Raw genomic sequence first — 17213 nt, forward strand, 5'->3', positions numbered from 1 at the left:
ACAAATAACCTAATTTAAAAAATGAACAAAGGAGGGACACCTGGCTGGCTCATTCATTAGAGTATGTGACTATTGATCTTGGGGTCATGAGTTCAAGTCCCTCACTGATGTAGAGCTTTTTTAAAAATTGGACAAAGGATCAGAATATTTCTTCAAAGAAGATATATAGATGGTCAATAAGTACATGAAAAGATGCTTGACATTGCTAGTCATCAGGGAAATGCAAATCAAAACCATAATGAGAAATCATTTTATACTCATTAGGATGGCAATAGTCAAAAAGTCAGGTAATAATAAATGTTGGCAAGGACAGTGAGAAATCAAAACCTACATATACTGCTTAAGGGAGTGTAACATGATATGGCCACTTTGGAAGATAGTCTGGCAGTCCTTCAAATAGTTAAACATAGAGTTACCATATGTCCCAGTGATTCAACTTCTATGTATAAACCTAAGAGGAATGAAAGCATATGTTCACACAAAATGTTCATACATTGTACACAAATGTTTATAGAAACATTATTCATAATAACCAAAAGGTGGAAAGAACCCAGATTTCCATCAACCAATGAATGGATAAATGAAATATGGTATATAGGTATAATGGAATATTATTTGCCCATAAAAAGGAATGGAGTGCTGATATATGTTATAACATGGATAAGCCTTGAAAACAATTTACTAAGTGAAAGAAGTCAGTCACCAAAGGCCACATATTTATATGATTCCATTTATATAAAAAGTCCAGAATAGGTAAACCTATAGAGAAAGAAAGTAGATTAGTTGTTGCTTAGGGTTGGATGATGGGAGATGGGGATGGGAGAAAATAGCTAAAGGGAACATAGTTTCTTTTTGAGATGACGAAAATGTTCTAAAATTGATTGTGGTGCTGGTTGTGCATATCTGTAGACTAAATACTATTAAACTCAAAACCATTGAAGCATACACACTTTATTTTTTAAAATAAGTTGTAAAAATGTTTTTAATGTTTATTTCTGAGAGAGAGACAGAGCATGATCAGGGGAGGGGCAGAGAGAGAGGGAGACACAGAATCTGAAGCAAGCTCCAGGCTCTGAGCTGTCAGCACACAGCCCAGTGCAGGGCTTGAACTCACGAATGTGGGATCACGACCTGAGCCAAGGTTGGACGCTCAACTGACTGAGCCACCCAGGTGCCCCAAATCATATACACTTTAAATGGGTGAATTGTATAGTATGTGAATTATATCTCAATAAAACTGTTTTAAAAAATAAGAAAAAGACACCTGAAATGTGGGTGTTTCATAAGTGGGTTCCCACCAGCTTTAGGATATAACCTTATTAATAGTAAAAGAGAGTGACCATGACAGAGCTTGAACACCAACCCTGGTGGTATTATAAGGCTGAGGTAGGAGGTGGGGGCGCACCACTTGGCATCCATTCATTGGTATATTCAGCAAACTTTGGCTGTTTGTATTCTCTGTATTTTTTGCTAGACCCTGAGGACAGCGAGGTTCACAAGACGCAAAGCAGTCTTCACTGATCTTGCAGTTTAGCCATACTCAAATTCACGTCCCTACTGCAAAGAGAATTTTGCCCAGTAGGATATAAGCTACTAAGGGCACCTTTGTCTGTTTCATTCACACCTGTAGTCCCTGTACCCATGATGATGCCTGGTACCTAGAAGGTTGTTGGATATTTATTTGTTGGATAAATGGGGACATAAAGCATGCCACAGCATCTGTTGCCAACCAGGGACAGAGATTGGGCAGCAAGGATGCAGAACTGGTAAGGCAGGGCCTTGACTTCTGCAGAAGCTCTATAGGATGTGACTCTAGCAGAAGCTGAAGAACCACTGGAAAGCAGGTGAATGAGAGCAGTGGTTTCCATCAGGAGTAAGCTTGGGAGCCGGGCTGCTTACAAGGTTCCTAGGTGATACATACTAAATTCCAGAAACTATTGGACTGGAAGATCTTTCACATTCTGCCTCCCCTTGAGCATCTTTGTTTCTGAGGTTCTAATCCTAAAGGTGGAGACAAAGCAACTAAAATGTGGCCCTCCCTGACAAGAATCAATGTGATCCTGTGTTTGCTGTTAACACTGGGATTCCTAAGACAGGCCTTCTAAGGAAACCTATGCTTGTAAAATATTGCACATATCACCAGCCAGACCTATTCTTACGAATCAAGCTGAACAGAATGCAGTGTTTGTATCTCCACAAACAGCCATGTGGGTGGAATTTCGCTTTTCTTCCAACTTAGTGGGAGGATTAGATTTTATTTTCTGATCGGCTCAGTATCCATTTATGAATCCTCGTTCTTGGCACCACTGACAGCATTAAACTTGTCCTAAGGAGAGAGGAGTGTGCTTTGGATGGAGCCTGGGGAAACGGTGCACATGGCTAAGGCAGCAGTCCTCATGCCAGCTGCCCACTGGAGTCCCCTGGGAAACTTTGAAAAAACACCACATCTGGCCCCTACTGCCCTAGACTCTGATTTAACTGTGCTGGGTGGAGCCCGGGAAATCTGTACAAGTCTGAGAAGCAGATTGAGAATCTCAGGGTGAAGAGAACTAGCAACTGATAATAGCCCTGGGGTCAAACCCTGAAGCTACTGAGTAATTAGCCTGTGGAATTAGAGGTGAGGATTTCCCTTCAAAGTCAGAAGCATCCAGAGAGGAGTATCTGTCTTTATCCCCTGCTCCTTGCTCCCCACCCCAGCCTTTCTAAGTGCCCCATTTACCTTTGCCCACTGGTCTCTAATTGGCTTGTTTGGGGAATTGGCTTTGATTTAATAGAAAAACGTAGGGAAGCTCCTTGGCTGAGGCTGAGGCTTTCTCAGCCTTGTCCTGATGCACAGTGCTGACTGGGTCCCTTCTGAAAGCCTGCTGTGAGCTGATCGCCAGGGATTGGCTGACCACTCCGATATCTGACTTGTGTCTGGCACTGGCCTGGTTCAACCTTCTCTTTTGATCATACACCCCCTCCAGGTCCCAGACTTTGCTCTTCTGCCTCACTCCTGATTCTCTGCCCACAGCCTTCATGCCTCTTTTCTGTTCTCTGGGGCCTTCTGTCAGCATGTTCCTTGCCCTCAGGCTATTTGCTAGGCCCTCTTGGTGTGTATCCCTCGCGCCTTGTGGCTCAGTTTACCCGCACGCTCTTACATGTTCGCATGCAGCCAGTGCCTGCTCTCTGACAGATCTGCAGCTGCCAAGGAGTTAATTTGCCTGAAATTCAGCCAAAGCTGACTCATGCCTCTTCTTTGACGTCTCCTGGAGCCAAATGAAAAGCATGAAATCGTCTATGAAACCCAGCACGTCAGATGAGATAATATACACAAAAGGGCTTCAACTGCAAAGCATGACACAAATATAAAACATTGATAACAATAAGCAGCAGTAATGCTGCATATGCTATTGCATATGTCCCAGATAAGGGACAGAGACTGATTGGGGACATACAGGTGAGTTTGAGAACTGAGAGGCCAGGACCAGGTAGGCATATGGGAAGGGAGCATTACAAAAGGTGGAGGTCAGAGGGCCTGACACAGCCAGAGACCTACAAATGAGTAAGAGCTAAAGAATTTCCATCAGTAGGTCCTTTTGGCTCTACCATCAAAAATATATCCAGAATCTGGTCACTTGTCACCACCTCCACAGCCACCACACTGGTCCAAGCTGCCATCAGCTTCTTCCCGGACCATTATAGTAGCTCCTACCTGGTCTTCCTGCTCCTAGCTTTGTTCCCTTGTGGTGTATTCTCAACACAACTGCCTGAACGTTCCTGCCAAGAGTAAGATACGTCATATTGTGTCACTCTTCCACTCAAAAATGCTTTAATGTCTTCCTGTCTTTCTCAGGATAAAAGCTGAAGTCCCCTACCATGGCTTACAAGGCTTTTCATGGTTTGGACCCCAGTTACCTCTCAGATCTCAGCCTCTACACCTACTCATCTGCTCCAGTCACCCTCGGCTTCTTGTCGTTTCTTGAACCTACCAAGGCCATTCCTGCCTTGTGGTCTTCGCCCCTGTTGTCCCTTCTACCTGGAGCTTCTTCCTCCCACAGCCACATGTTCACTCTCTCACTTAATTCAGGGATGAGCTCGGGTGTCATCCCTGACTTCCAGGGTCAGCCTGCCCGGACTTCTCTATTTTAAGTAGTGTTTCCCAACCCCATCATGTACTATACTTTTCTCAGCTATATTTTATACAGAGCTGAAATAAGAAAGGTACAGTAAATATTTATTAATTTTTTGTCTGACTCTTCTACCAAAATGTAAGCTCCACCTGCATAGGAGTTTTATTTGTCTTGTTTCCTGCTGGCACAGTGTCTTGCATTGTTGAATGAAAGTTAAATAAGACAGCAGATTTGAACTCCAGAAATACAGCAAGATATTGATTAAAGGGGCAAAAAGTTGCCTTAGTCTTGGGCTTTCCCAAGGTTCTGTGGAGACAGGGACCTGTTCTTCAAGGCGACTGGCCTTAGGTTTGCAGGTGAAGATTATTGGTTCAAGGAGGGAGAGGACAAAAGACTCCTGCCCATTCTAGAGTTGGACTGTTCTGGGAATTTTAAGGGCAAGTTAAGATCCCCAGCTGGGAGACTTCAGACATTCAGATATTTTTACTGACTTCTCTCTGCAGGAGCCCTTACTTCTCTGAGGTGCAAGTCTTTGAATCTTTGAGAGAAATTTCTCTTCATCATCTCCCCTTTCCCTTTAGGGACATCCTTGGCCAGCCCAACTGCTTTCACATCTGTGGCAAAATAAAATAGCATGGTGTAAAGAGCATGGACACTAGGTGTTAACTGTGGTTCTGTGTTTCCTGCTTGGTTGTGTGATCATAGGCAAGTTGTTTCAATTTCTCAGAGCCTTACCACTGGGTCTCTAAACGGGGGGATAATAATAGTATCTTTGCCATGGCTATTGTAAGGATGAGATGTGATCATGCATTTTAAGCACACTTGGCACAATGTTGTGCTTGGCAAATGTTCAGGTATTATTGTCAGGGTCAGGAGTGCTAGAAGAAACAGTTCTCCTTGTTCTCAGAGTTCCCATCTACAGAACTTCTCAAACCTTCATGTACATGCATATCACTTGGGACAATCTTGTTGAAATGCAGATTCTAATCAGAAAGTTGGGAAGGAGCTTGAGATTTTGCATTTCTCTTCAGCTCCCAGGTTGTGCCAATGCACAGACCAAACTCTGAATAACCAGGCCTACGTGAGAAAGGGCGGGGGGAGAAGATACTGGTAAATATGTTTCCATGAAGTTTTATAGCCTCTGAACTTAATCTTAAAGGTGGCCTGAAATTACTATATCTTAATCTAGAAGAGCTACATTATTCCCAACCTCTTTCCCCATTGGTGTCCAATAATCTGATTCCAGCCATACCCATCCCTCCCTAACATTTAAATCCTGTAGCACTGCCTCCTATAAAGACACTCACCCCTCTAAGGAAGTTTTGCTCGAGCTGAGAAAGGAAAGAGAGACCAGTTTCTCTTTTACTGAAATCTGCTCCTGGGTTTCCCTGGCCCTAGGACATATGGCCAAGGCACTTGTTTTCATGGCTGCTTAATGGTTTGTAAAGCAATTGCTGGAGGAAACATTGCTACAGCAAGCCAGGCCAGAGGGACAGAGGGATTCACGGGCCAATGTTATCTTTGCTGAGCACCAGGGCTGCTCCAGCTTCTTTCCTCCCTCCACCCAACAGTGACAGATGGCTTCCACATGGTCTGACCTACTGTCTGGCCAGACCTGACCAGATAGTCATCCATCAACTGCCCTATTTGGCCCCCTCGAGGGCACCCTGTGGTTTGCAGGAGGCAGAAGTTGGAGGTTTCATTTAGAGCTCATCACATCTCTTAGCTATTGTAGTAGAGTTTCAAGCATGGACAGTTCTTATTCCAGATGTTACTATCCCAGTGTCCATATGTTTCGAGGTGGGATCAGCAGGTTTACATGGTAATGTTAAACTAATTAATCATAAACTGATGCTTTAACAGCATCAGGACCCAAAGTGGGTTTGGTAATAGCAACATGGGTTTGGTACTAGCAAAGATGTTAGCAATACATATGGTATTATTAGGCTGGAAAGAGGAGGTAAGGTTCAGCTTTTTCCATTGCTCTGGCACAATCTATTTTCTTACTGATATTGAACGCTACTCACGAAGCCTCTGAAAGCTGTATGGGAAAATCTCCAAGTATTTTTCCTTATGGCTCTCTCTGAGTATGACAAAACAAAATCTTAAATTAATATAAGCTGCAGGGCATGGGAAAAAGATAGCTATAAACAGGGGGTCATGCTGACTAGGAATTAGGAGGCTGGGATCTAGTCCCAGTTAGCCTTTCTTTTGGTGACTTTGAACCTATCACCTAATTGATTTAACAAATTTTTAAACATCTCCTAGGTGGATTCAAGAAATGTCTGGGTTTTATTATTTTTCCTAACTATAAAATGAGATTGTTACATGAACTTGGCTTCTAAAAAGCTATAATGAAGAGTTTATTTTCTTTTTCTTATTAAAACAGTATTTGTGGGGCGCCTGGGGCTCAGTCAGTTAAGCATCTGACTTCTGCTCAGGTCATGATCTCACGGTCCATGAGTTTGAGCACTGCATCAGGCTCTCTGCTGACAGCTCAGAGCCTGGAGCCTGCCTTGGATTCTGTGTCTCCCTCCCTCTGCCCCTCACCCACTCACGCTCTTTCTCTCTGTCTCTCAAAAAAATGAATAAACATTTTTTTAAAAAGCAGTATTTGCTCATTAAAACTTACCTATTTCACTGGTAGTACATTGTGCCTTACTTTGAAAAAAAAAAGGCTTTATTTATTTTATTTTATTTTTTGAGAGAGAGAGAGAGAAAGAGACAGAGAGTGAGCAGGGGAGGGGCAGAGAGAGGGAGACACAGAATCTGAAGCAGGCTCCAGGCTCTGAGCTGTCAGCACAGAGCCTGATGCGGGACTCGAACCCATGAACTGTGAGATCCTGACCTGAGCTGAGGTCAGACACTTAACCAATGGAGCCACCCAGGCCCCCCTCTCCCACCAAAAAAAAAAAAGAGATGGAGGAATCTGAGTAATTACAGCTTTCATGGAATGTGCAACCTGACCAAATTCATGAAAGATACATTAAAATAATTCATGAATCTAAAAAGTATTTAACACACCAAATCTGTTAAAATTAAAAATACTCCAAAACCTCAAGCATTATTTGTAGAGGAAACAAACCCAAACTAGAAACAACCTTTGTGTCTGAATAAAATGAATGAGTTTGATAAAAGTAAAAGATTGAATATAAATTCCCCTTTAGCCCCAACACCCATAGATATCTGATGCTTTGATATATGAACATCAGTGTGAGGGGAAGAGCTGCACGATAAGATACGGTGTATTTTCTCTGCACAGTTTTAGAACATTTCCCCCCAAATACTAAAAATATGTATATACCAAAATTATTTTTTTAAATGTTTCTCTATAAACAAAAGAATTGAGATGAGAAAAAGAGCCTAGAGGAAAGTTTCTACCACCACGCATATCTGTACAAAGTAAGCATTCAATAACTAATGACATTTGGGTGTGCTTCCCTGGTACATGTAATGTTCTGTTCAGCTGAGGCCGTGTGTGTGTGTGTGTGTGTGTGTGTGTGTGTGTGTGTGTGTATTTCATATTTAGCATTTTGATTTAACATCCGTTTTTCATTTGACCCAAGTGATTTTACTGAGTGCCTTGGCCCTTGACCAGGTGCTTGCCTGGCTTCCCTCCCTTGGTTTTTGGATTTGGAGAGTCAAGGTGTCCAGGGCTTGTCTGCACTGAGCACGAGCCCCTTTCAGGAGAATGGCCTCTCTGTGACAGTTGTGCCTTTCCTCCTGTGGTGGCCTTCATGGATCACATCTTCCATTTTCATAATGATAATTTAGAAGCTGTAGCCCCATTAACTGGAATGGAATTTGGAACCCTGTGCACAGAACACATTCTTTCCAGAGATGAGACAGCTCTTCACTGACTCGCCTCTGCCTCTCTGGAGGTGAGCATGAGAAACATTGCCCCTGAGCGACAAGGTGGAGGGCCCTAGGCCAGGCCTGGGGAGGAGACTTCTGCCACCTTTTGCATTAGAGTCAGTGATAAGGCAAAGGGGGGACAAGACATCCCCCCTTCTGGGTGCTCTGGGTATGCCAAAGTAGTGGAGATGCCTTAAGAAGGCTATCCCAAGAGACAAAGGCCTCTGTTTTTCCAGCTTAAGGTATGAAAGGACACCGTGTTGCAAGGGCATGGTTCATAGAATAAGTCACTTGCTGCTTCCAGATTCTCTGATCTCTCTGGGTCAAGGAAAGAGCTGTGGACAATTCAGGGCCCCAGGCCCTTAAATCCTAAGAAAATGGTATCTGCCAGCAGAGGAGGTGTGCTGTGCGGGGCAGTGGCCTGACAACCAACTAGAGCAGCTTCCCCTGCTGCAGGGCTGTGCACATGTGGCAGGCTTCTGTGGAAAGGGACTCCCGCCCAGGAATAGTAGGGGACGTTGTGGCATGTTTTCTGGGAAATACAATGGAAATTTGGATTGTTGAAATATTTACGTCTTGTTGGAATCATTAATTTTTCTTTTTTAAAAGTATTTATTTATTTTTGAGAGGGAGAGAGAGGGAGAGCAGGGGAAGGGCAGAGAGAGAGAGAGAGAGAGAGAGAGAGAGAGAGAGAGAGAGGGAGAGAGAGAGAACCTTAAGCAGGCTCCACACTCAGTGCAGAGCCTGACACGGGGCTCAGTCTCAAAACCGTGAGATCATGACCTGAGTCAAAATCAAGAGGAGGATGCTTAACGAACAGAGCCACCCAGGAACCCCTTGATAGGTTTCTCTTTTTGTTATGCTTTTTACTGATACTTTGATTTGGTCTGTACTTGATTTGGTGAATTAATGCCAGTCTCCTGGAACTGGATGAGAGAAAAGATAGGTCATTCATCGAGTTAACAGTTATATGTCAGACAACTAACTAAATACTTTATGTTACCTCATGTAACCCACAGGACAGAGTTTCTGATTCAGAGTGGGGACCTATGACAAAGGTGTATAATGTACCCCTACTTTTAAGAGTGAAGTCAATGGGATTCACATAATACACACATTTGCCAATGATCTGCTCCTACCATTAGCCCCTGACACAGAGTTTAGGATTACCAAAATGATAGCTTCTATCAATTGATTATTTCTAGAAGAACCAGTATCTCTTTCAGAGTGTACTACATAAGTAACTTCATTTAGAGAGAAAATTTAGCTGGATTTTTTAATGGAAAGTTGTGATTATCTTGCAAGCTAACTTTGCATGCTTTTGTAGCTAGCCAGAACAACCGGGAACCAGGTTCAAAGTGAGAACCTTTTGGCAAGGCTGAAAACTTTCATCAAGATTCTGCCAAGTAATTATTTCAGGAGAGTGACTGCTTGCTTCACTGGTTTCAGTTAATCACCGCAAGATAGGGCCTTGGGAGAAGGGCTGTCCATCCTATGATCTCCAGTTAATGACTGCAAGAATGAAACAGGAAAACAGAGTTTAGGCAACAAAAGTGGAGGCAGGGTGTAAGTATAGAGGGTTTTTGAGTTAGCAAGATTATGCTAGAATTTAATTATATTTTCCATTGTGACCAAAGTGATGGAGGGAGAGGCCTTGTCAGGGGGACAGGTAGGATGAGGTGGGTAATAAAACAGACTGTGCTGCAGGTGCATTGCATTTTATAGAACAGATTCTGTTTACATCTTGGGCTATGCAGTACTTTGAATATGAAGATAATAATAGCACTGCATATATATAAGGGATTTAAATTAATAAAGCTGTTTTGAGGTAAGGGTTTAAGAAAATACTCATTAAGCCAGAATTGTTGGTCATATTACTGACTTCTGGCCAGGGAAGCTGGTTAGTCTAGGCAGCTCAGCTCAGGGGAAGGGGCAGGAGAGGAAAGGAGGAGGGAAGCATCTGGTCGTTGGTCACCTGGAGGCTGAAGAACTCAAGGGGCCCAGCTCCAGCCGTGGCCCTGTTGTGACAGGCCAGAGAGCAGAACCAGGATCAAGGGCTGAGACACGTGGACAGCCAAGGCTGGGCTATGTCCCCTCCAGGGTAGGCAGCAATATTCTTGCTGTCTCACTCCATGCAAGCTTCTCCTTGCTGACCCTTGAGCTCACAGAGCAGTCTTTTAAAAGCGTAAATGAGATCACATCTCTTATTTAAAACATTCCTGTTGCACATGGACACTTGAAAGCTTTGAGTTATTCCTGTTTCCTCATGTTATGCCTTACCTCCTGCAGAGAAGAGGGTTTGGGGAGGGGAATAGATTTAGTCGGTATTCCCCTAAGCACTGAAGATAAGACAGGAGAAAACTGTGACCTCCTAAGTTCTCTCTACATTCCATCTGGAACTGACACTGCATACTCAGACGTAGAATGTCTGAGATTATTCAGTTCAGCCCTCTCATTTTAAGGATAGAGAAACTAAGGCACAGAAGAGACAAGTGACCTCTTAGGTGAGTGTTAGAGCTGGACCAGAACTCATGTCTCCTGACTCCTGGGCCAGTGACTTGGATGGAAGGGCATTTTAGGCTGGCAAAGAAGAACGGCAGTGCCAGACTGCAGGGAGTGGAGGAGACACCTGGTAGGGAATGGAAAGGCTATAAAGAATGAAAATATCTCTTCTTGTTGGCCATATCCCCAGGACAAGCATGACCCCCAAATGCTCCTTAACAGAGGCATAAACAGTGACACAGGAGAACCGCATGGCTAGATGGCCCAAAGGCCATGACATGTCATTTTTGCATAATGGCTAAGCACCCCTGTATATTCAGACTCTTAACCCAGCTCTTTGACCTTGCTCTTTCCTTTTAAGTCATGGGAGACCTTCTCTACCATTCTTATCTTTTCCTTTGACTTCTGGCTGCTGTTTAGAATCTAGGTGCCCATTTGTCTCAGGTTCTAGCTGAAGGAAAACGGAGGTGACGGTGATGAACCTGGGCAATGTGACTCGCCCCGCAGTGTTTTGCTGTTTTGAAAGGGGACTGTAGAGAAGAAGAATGCTCAAATTCATGAGTCAACATTATATTTATCCTTCTATTGTGAGGAATACTCCCTCTCCTTCTTTTGTGAAGCATAATCACTTGTTAGTTTTAGTAAGACATTTCTCTGCCCACTGATAAGGAAACAAAAAAGGCATTTACTGTGCTCGTCTCTAGAATGTGAAATGTAAGCTGTGGTCTTTTGTTTGTTTGTTTGTTTTTAGCTTTCATTTATGATCACAGGCTTCAGGGTTGAAGGGGGCCTTGGAGGACTGCCAGCCTCACCACCCCCTCTGTGCAGGAAGCCCCTTCCCAACATCTCTGCCAGTGGTTCTGATCCCTTTCCTCTGCACCCCCACAGCAAGTTGCCTCCGCCTCCGTAGAAACACTTCATTTTGCTCTAAATTGCAGTTATTTGAGGACTTTTCTTAAGTCTCAGCTGTGAGCCCCTGAGGGCAGGAATCCTGTCTCATTTCTCTTTGATCTCCCACAGTCCCCAACACAGAGCCTGGCCAACTTTCCATAAATATTTGAATGAGTGACAAAGTGTTAACAGCCTCCAGAGGCAACCACGGTTAGACATCTCTAAGAGCTAGAAAGTTCTTCCTAAAAGTGAGCAGAACTATGCCTCCCTATGTTCCCCGTGGGGAGAGAATGTAAACAGGCAGTGATGACAGAGGGCCAGGCACCCATAAGATGCACCTGAGGGACGCTGGAAAGAGGCTAGTGCCTGCTCTTATTGTTTTTCCTGCTTCCCATCTGGCCAAAGCACACGAGGTCTTTAAAAGCCAATAATCCTAGATAAATCCAGATAAATGTGGGGTGGGAGAGAGGGTCTTCAGAATTTGAATCCAGTTTGGAAGGACAGCTCTATCAGATGCTGTCAGTGTCCCTCCTGTATCCTTTCAGCCAGCCCTGAAGGATAAATGCAGAGGGCTCCCATATACCCTGGTAACTTCCTGAGTTTCTCTGCCCATGGTCACTTTCTGACCTGGGAAGTGTGCTTGACCTGTGTGTAGGGCAGGCTGGAATTGCCAGGGAGTGACTCCAGGAGGGACCCTCCACCATGAGCAATGGCACTTTAATGCATGAATATCCCAGATTCCTCACCTCCCAGTGAGACAGCCCAGATTCTACACAGTATCTTAAAAGGCTTCAGGAGGGATGACCTCCAATTGCTCATAGCACTAACCCACTCCTAAACACATGCTTTGTTCATTTTCGTTGTTTCTTTGACTTCCCCAGTCCCTCACCTTGCTTTTTGGAATCATGTCCAAATAAAGCATGCGACCCAAATACTTGTTGCAAGATCTGCTTTGGGGGCAACCCAAACTGAGACCGTGACACAAGCAGGAAATTTGAGGGAATCCAAATGTTATTCCCTTAGAAGACAGAACTATTAAAATCAGTGCATGCCTTTTTTTCTCTTTCTCTTTTCTTTCCAAGTACATAGTTGGTTTTTCTGTTGGTTCTATAAATAGAGTTTAATTTTAGGTAGAATCTGTGTCCTAACTCAGAAAACAAGGCTGAGAATGACTCCTAAATCTTTGAAGGATAGTTATTTCAAATAACAAGAGTCAGTAATATTCTAGCTCTATTAAGGAAATGCACTGCATCAGAAAGGTCTTAGGCCAGACTAAAGAAAGAGATTACACATGGGGGTCATTAGACATCAGGATGGATTTGTGTTTGAGCATTTCACTTAACCTTTTAAACTTCCACAGGGACCTTTTAAATGAAGAGAGACCTTATCAACCTGGCTCAGGTTTGGGATGGAGTGCTTGAGGTCAGGGACAGCTAAGATGAATAGGGACCATGAGGGAAGGGGGAAAGGAAAACCAGAAGCCTTCATTTAGCCAATACTAATGAACTACTCCTGCACTAATAATAGAGCCAGGAGAAAGTGCCATTGCTGAAGAATATTTATTGTCATTTGAGAAGATTTGTAACAAAGAACGAAGGTGCACAAGCAACTTGCTGCCATGGTCCTTCTTCAGGAAGACATTGTGTGATTCAGAAAGGCTCCTTGTGGATGCCACAATATTACTTGGTTGTTTTGACACTTCAAACAATTAATAGGAGTTAGCAGCTAAAAATATTCATGCTTGCTACTGGCTTATGTTTGTGCGGTTTTTCTTTTGCCTTGTTCCTGGAGGGTTTTCTGTTGGCCTAGTAGGAAATAACACACATGCCGTGAATTTTTAATTGGAAATCAAAGATGGGAATGAATGTAAACAAAACACGTGATGACAGAAGTCAGCGGGTCCAGAAGAGGCCTACAGATGCTTTTCGGGGATAACCCACAGATGCTTTTTGGGGGTTAAGTAGGGAAATAACCCTAAGTCTAAAGGATAAGAAAGAATCCCACATATCTTATTTTTAGCATGGAAGAATATTGTTGCTTCAAATGGTCTTTTTATTTAAATCTTGACTGATGGCTAGTGTCCCAGCTCTTTTGGTAGGGAGAGGGGCAGAGGTTTAGCAAAGTCTTTGCTTGGTGATAGGAAGAAGTGTAGTTATCACAAGACTTGTGTTCTTTGCTCCTTTTGATGAACACCACCGCCCTGTTGTAGGTGGCAACAATGCCCTGGATATAACTCTCTTCTGAGCAAGAGAGGTGTCTTTTGCCCTAGTCTGAGCCTCTACTTCCAGAGAGTCACTCTTGGAAGCACCATGCTATGCTGTTCCTGTGGCATGACTTCATTAGATGATTGTGGGGATGACTAAGACTGTCCGTAAAAAGTGATTCCATTCATGTGCATTAATAGTTGGCACAAAAACTATGTTGGTCCCCAGAATGAAACATCTTGGTTACTGTACCGGCTATCAGTTGAAATTTTATGTTGTAGACAGACTTCTCTTGGGCCAAAAATGGATACACTCGTGTGGCCTGTACTAGCCTCTCTCAAACTTTTTGTTTTGAGTAGGCTCCTTCCCCAAATACCCCACCCCAAAAGTGCTCAGTGGATGCTTTTCCAGCTTGCCCCACTAAATACTCTGTCTCCTCTACTTCCCAGAATGCTTATGTCAATATCAACCGCATCATGTCCGTGGCTTCCCGCCTCTCTGAGGCCGGCCATTACGCCTCACAGCAAATCAAGCAGATTTCCACACAGCTGGACCAGGAGTGGAAGAGCTTCGCTGCTGCTCTGGATGAACGCAGCACCATCCTTGCCATGTCTGCGGTATTCCACCAGAAGGCTGAGCAGGTGAGGCCAAGGGGGCTGCTGCAGCCACTGTTGGTCAGAAAGATGGGAGTATATGCACTGTCTCTCTCTTTGAAACACTCAAGGCCCTGCTGAGTAATTGCAATAGCAACCCATGTTCTACTGCTTTCATGGCCCCTGCGCATGTAAGGAAATATCGGTAACTCTGGATGGTTTTGCTTAACATCCAAACAAGGAACATAGAGCCTGTTTACATTCGGCTTGGTAGTTTATTATTACTGGTGTGTGTGTGTGTGTGTGTGTGTGTGTGTGTGTGTGTGTGTGTGTTGACTACATTCTCAGAACACAGATGAAATGGAAACTAAATACTGATCACTGAGTGCTGAAATCAGGGGGATACTAATCTTACGTGAAGCACTGGCTATGGATAATAATAATGTAGTAATTACACAATGAATAGATATAATAATTCTTTGTTGCTACTTATTTACTGGCTTTGGTCAGTGACATTACCAAGCCATTTTACAGACAGGAACACTGCAGCTCGGAGAGACTGAGTGACCTGCCTAAGACCCAGTGGTGTGTTGGAGCTGGCTCTAAGCAGCCTGTGAAGAGCCAAAGGTCAAATTTTCAGCAAATTCATGAGCTGGTTATTAAACATAGCCATTATTTAAAACTAAATTATATAAATTTATACTAAATATACTAAAAACAAAGGTAATAGGTACTCAAAACTCATCACTCCTAGTTATTTTACTACATTTTATTATTACCTGTGCTCCTTAAATTATATCTATTTGTCTCTGTGGTGAAAATACTATACGGTTGTGTGCTCCTGATGAGTTCTTCCCAACTCCACATTCTGTGATGTCACATTGGTAGCTTGAAATAGACCAAGGTAGACGTTTTAAACCACGGGAATCATCAAATGCTACAACCAGGGCTTGATTTATTGTTTTGTTGATTGCCTGGAGTCTTAAGACAATGAAGGAAAAATATTTAAAGATGCAGACTAAACTTGATTAAAGATGTGTCCTGACTATAGCTGTTACATTGTGAATAGTAGCACACCAGGTTGAAGAAATACTCTTCTGATATTCAAAAACTATTACTACATTTAGCACAGAAGTCACTCACATCACTGATGAAGGAATAATGCTCTGACATAAGTCTTGAGGTATTTTTCACTTTTGTCTTTCACCTTAATATTAGCAAAAATATTAGCTAACTTTCATATAAGTTTGTTGTTTGTAAACAAAAGCATCCTGTGAGAATTGGTCGGCTATATGGAATTTACAGTAAGGAACGTTGTATACATATATGTTGTCATTCTTTGTAAATTATGTGCTACACATTCTTTATATCAGTAAAGTTTACAATACTCTTGTGTGTGTGTACACACACACACACACACACACACACACATGCTGTTTATTAAACATTTACTAACATACCACTGAGAAAATCACACAATCTGTGAACAGCTGGGATTTCAACCGAGATGTGTCTCACATTAAAGCTTGTGGTTTTAACCTCTAAATTCCTTTCTTTGTATGACATTTGGGTAGCTTGCAGATTGTGGAGAGTCCTAGATGAGGTCATACCTTAAATATCTCCCTCTGTTACCCACCTAGCATGGAAGGCAGCATGGGATAATTGCAAGAGTGTAGGCTTCAAGGCACATGTAGGCTCTAATAGTTAGCTCTTAGGCTAGTCACCTCACCAGTCGGAGCCTGTTTCCTCATCTCTAATGCAAGGATAATCATAAACCTCACAGCACTATTATAAGAATTAGAGATGGAACATGTAATGTGCCTCATGTCCTTTTTAAATGCTAGACATCACAACTGTATTTGTTTAACATACTTCCTGGTATCTTTGTATTTCCTTCATTTGTGTCTGTTTCCACCTGAGACCTTCCCAAAGACTGAAATACTTGTATCATAAGTCAAGGACAGCCCGACACATTGAAAGGGATCTAGGCCTTTTATTAAAGGATGATGGTGGTAGTGACTGATAATGACCCGTTAGTTCATTCCAAGGACCAGGAGAATATTCATGTCAAATCTCCTGTTCTCTCCTCAACCCTACCACTTGCACATTTTGTTCAAGGTGTGTCCAGATTGGCAAGGGAGACTCCATGCCTCCCTTCTGTCTCTCTGCCTTTCTCTCCTTGAGGTGACCATTTTGTGGGGTCTGCTCTAGGGCTCTTGTTAAAGTATTACAGGGAAATCCCAAGGGCCTTGAAGAGGTGCGCCCCCCGTGGCTGACACACGAATGTCAGGTTGCTTTCAGGGTCCTCTGTGAAATGGTTATTGGTGGAGTAAAGAAGCTTCTGAGATGTTAGCAAGTGTGTGCAGTCTGATACTTGATGGCACCCTGCACACTTCTGGAATTGTTAAGAGATGGCCTAATGCAATAAAAACATTCAGAATGAAAAGTCAACCACAGTAGCCACAAGCCGGCGGCTGCAGGCTGACACACACCCAGACTACCCAGACTAGAACTCACGCAGCTGCAGAAAGTACAGTCCCAGAACTGAGAGTGACTTCTAGTTGATGTTTCCTGACTTGGATTGCTTTGGATCAGAAGCAATTTTATTTGTATCTATTTTTTAATGCAATTTCCTCAGGCATTACCAGTCCTTCAGGGAAACTCATAAACCATGCTTCTTTTTAGCTAGGAGAAAAAAACAAAAAACAAACATGCTCCAAACAGCAGATTCAAGGCTATTTTTTCAAAGCTATTATGCATTTATTTAGGCAGCTCTTTATTGTCCTCATATGGGCTGTTCTAGGCAATGAGATAAAAAGGTATTTAGGCAATTAATTTAAATGGAGCTGTGCACCCAGGCGAGAGGAATCACAGACAGAACCATTCCAGACTATTGGGTGAAGAATTATTTGCATTTTAGAGGTGTATTTTTCCACCCAATAAATCTGAGTGATTTCAGTTAGCTCACCTTTTGTGCATGGAGACCCATAGTCTTCCACAGTTGTTAATTTTAATTTTTAAATAATTTTATGTCTGTCGAGATCTATATCTATATA

At 43.0% G+C, this 17213-nt stretch overlaps 1 protein-coding gene across 6 annotated transcripts in view; it reads left to right on the forward strand.

Annotated features, from left to right (window-relative positions):
- The window catches only part of KALRN (kalirin RhoGEF kinase), a 520685-nt gene that overhangs the window by 125022 nt on the left and 378450 nt on the right, over positions 1–17213 (forward strand). For all 6 annotated transcript variants that reach the window (XM_042998400.1, XM_042998401.1, XM_042998403.1 and 3 more), the window contains one exon: positions 14014–14205. In XM_042998400.1, the coding sequence (XP_042854334.1) occupies positions 14014–14205 (192 nt within the window). The remainder of the gene's footprint in view (positions 1–14013; positions 14206–17213) is intronic.

The sequence above is a fragment of the Panthera tigris genome, chromosome C2, assembly GCF_018350195.1.
Source record: "Panthera tigris isolate Pti1 chromosome C2, P.tigris_Pti1_mat1.1, whole genome shotgun sequence".
Lineage (NCBI taxonomy): Eukaryota > Metazoa > Chordata > Mammalia > Carnivora > Felidae > Panthera > Panthera tigris.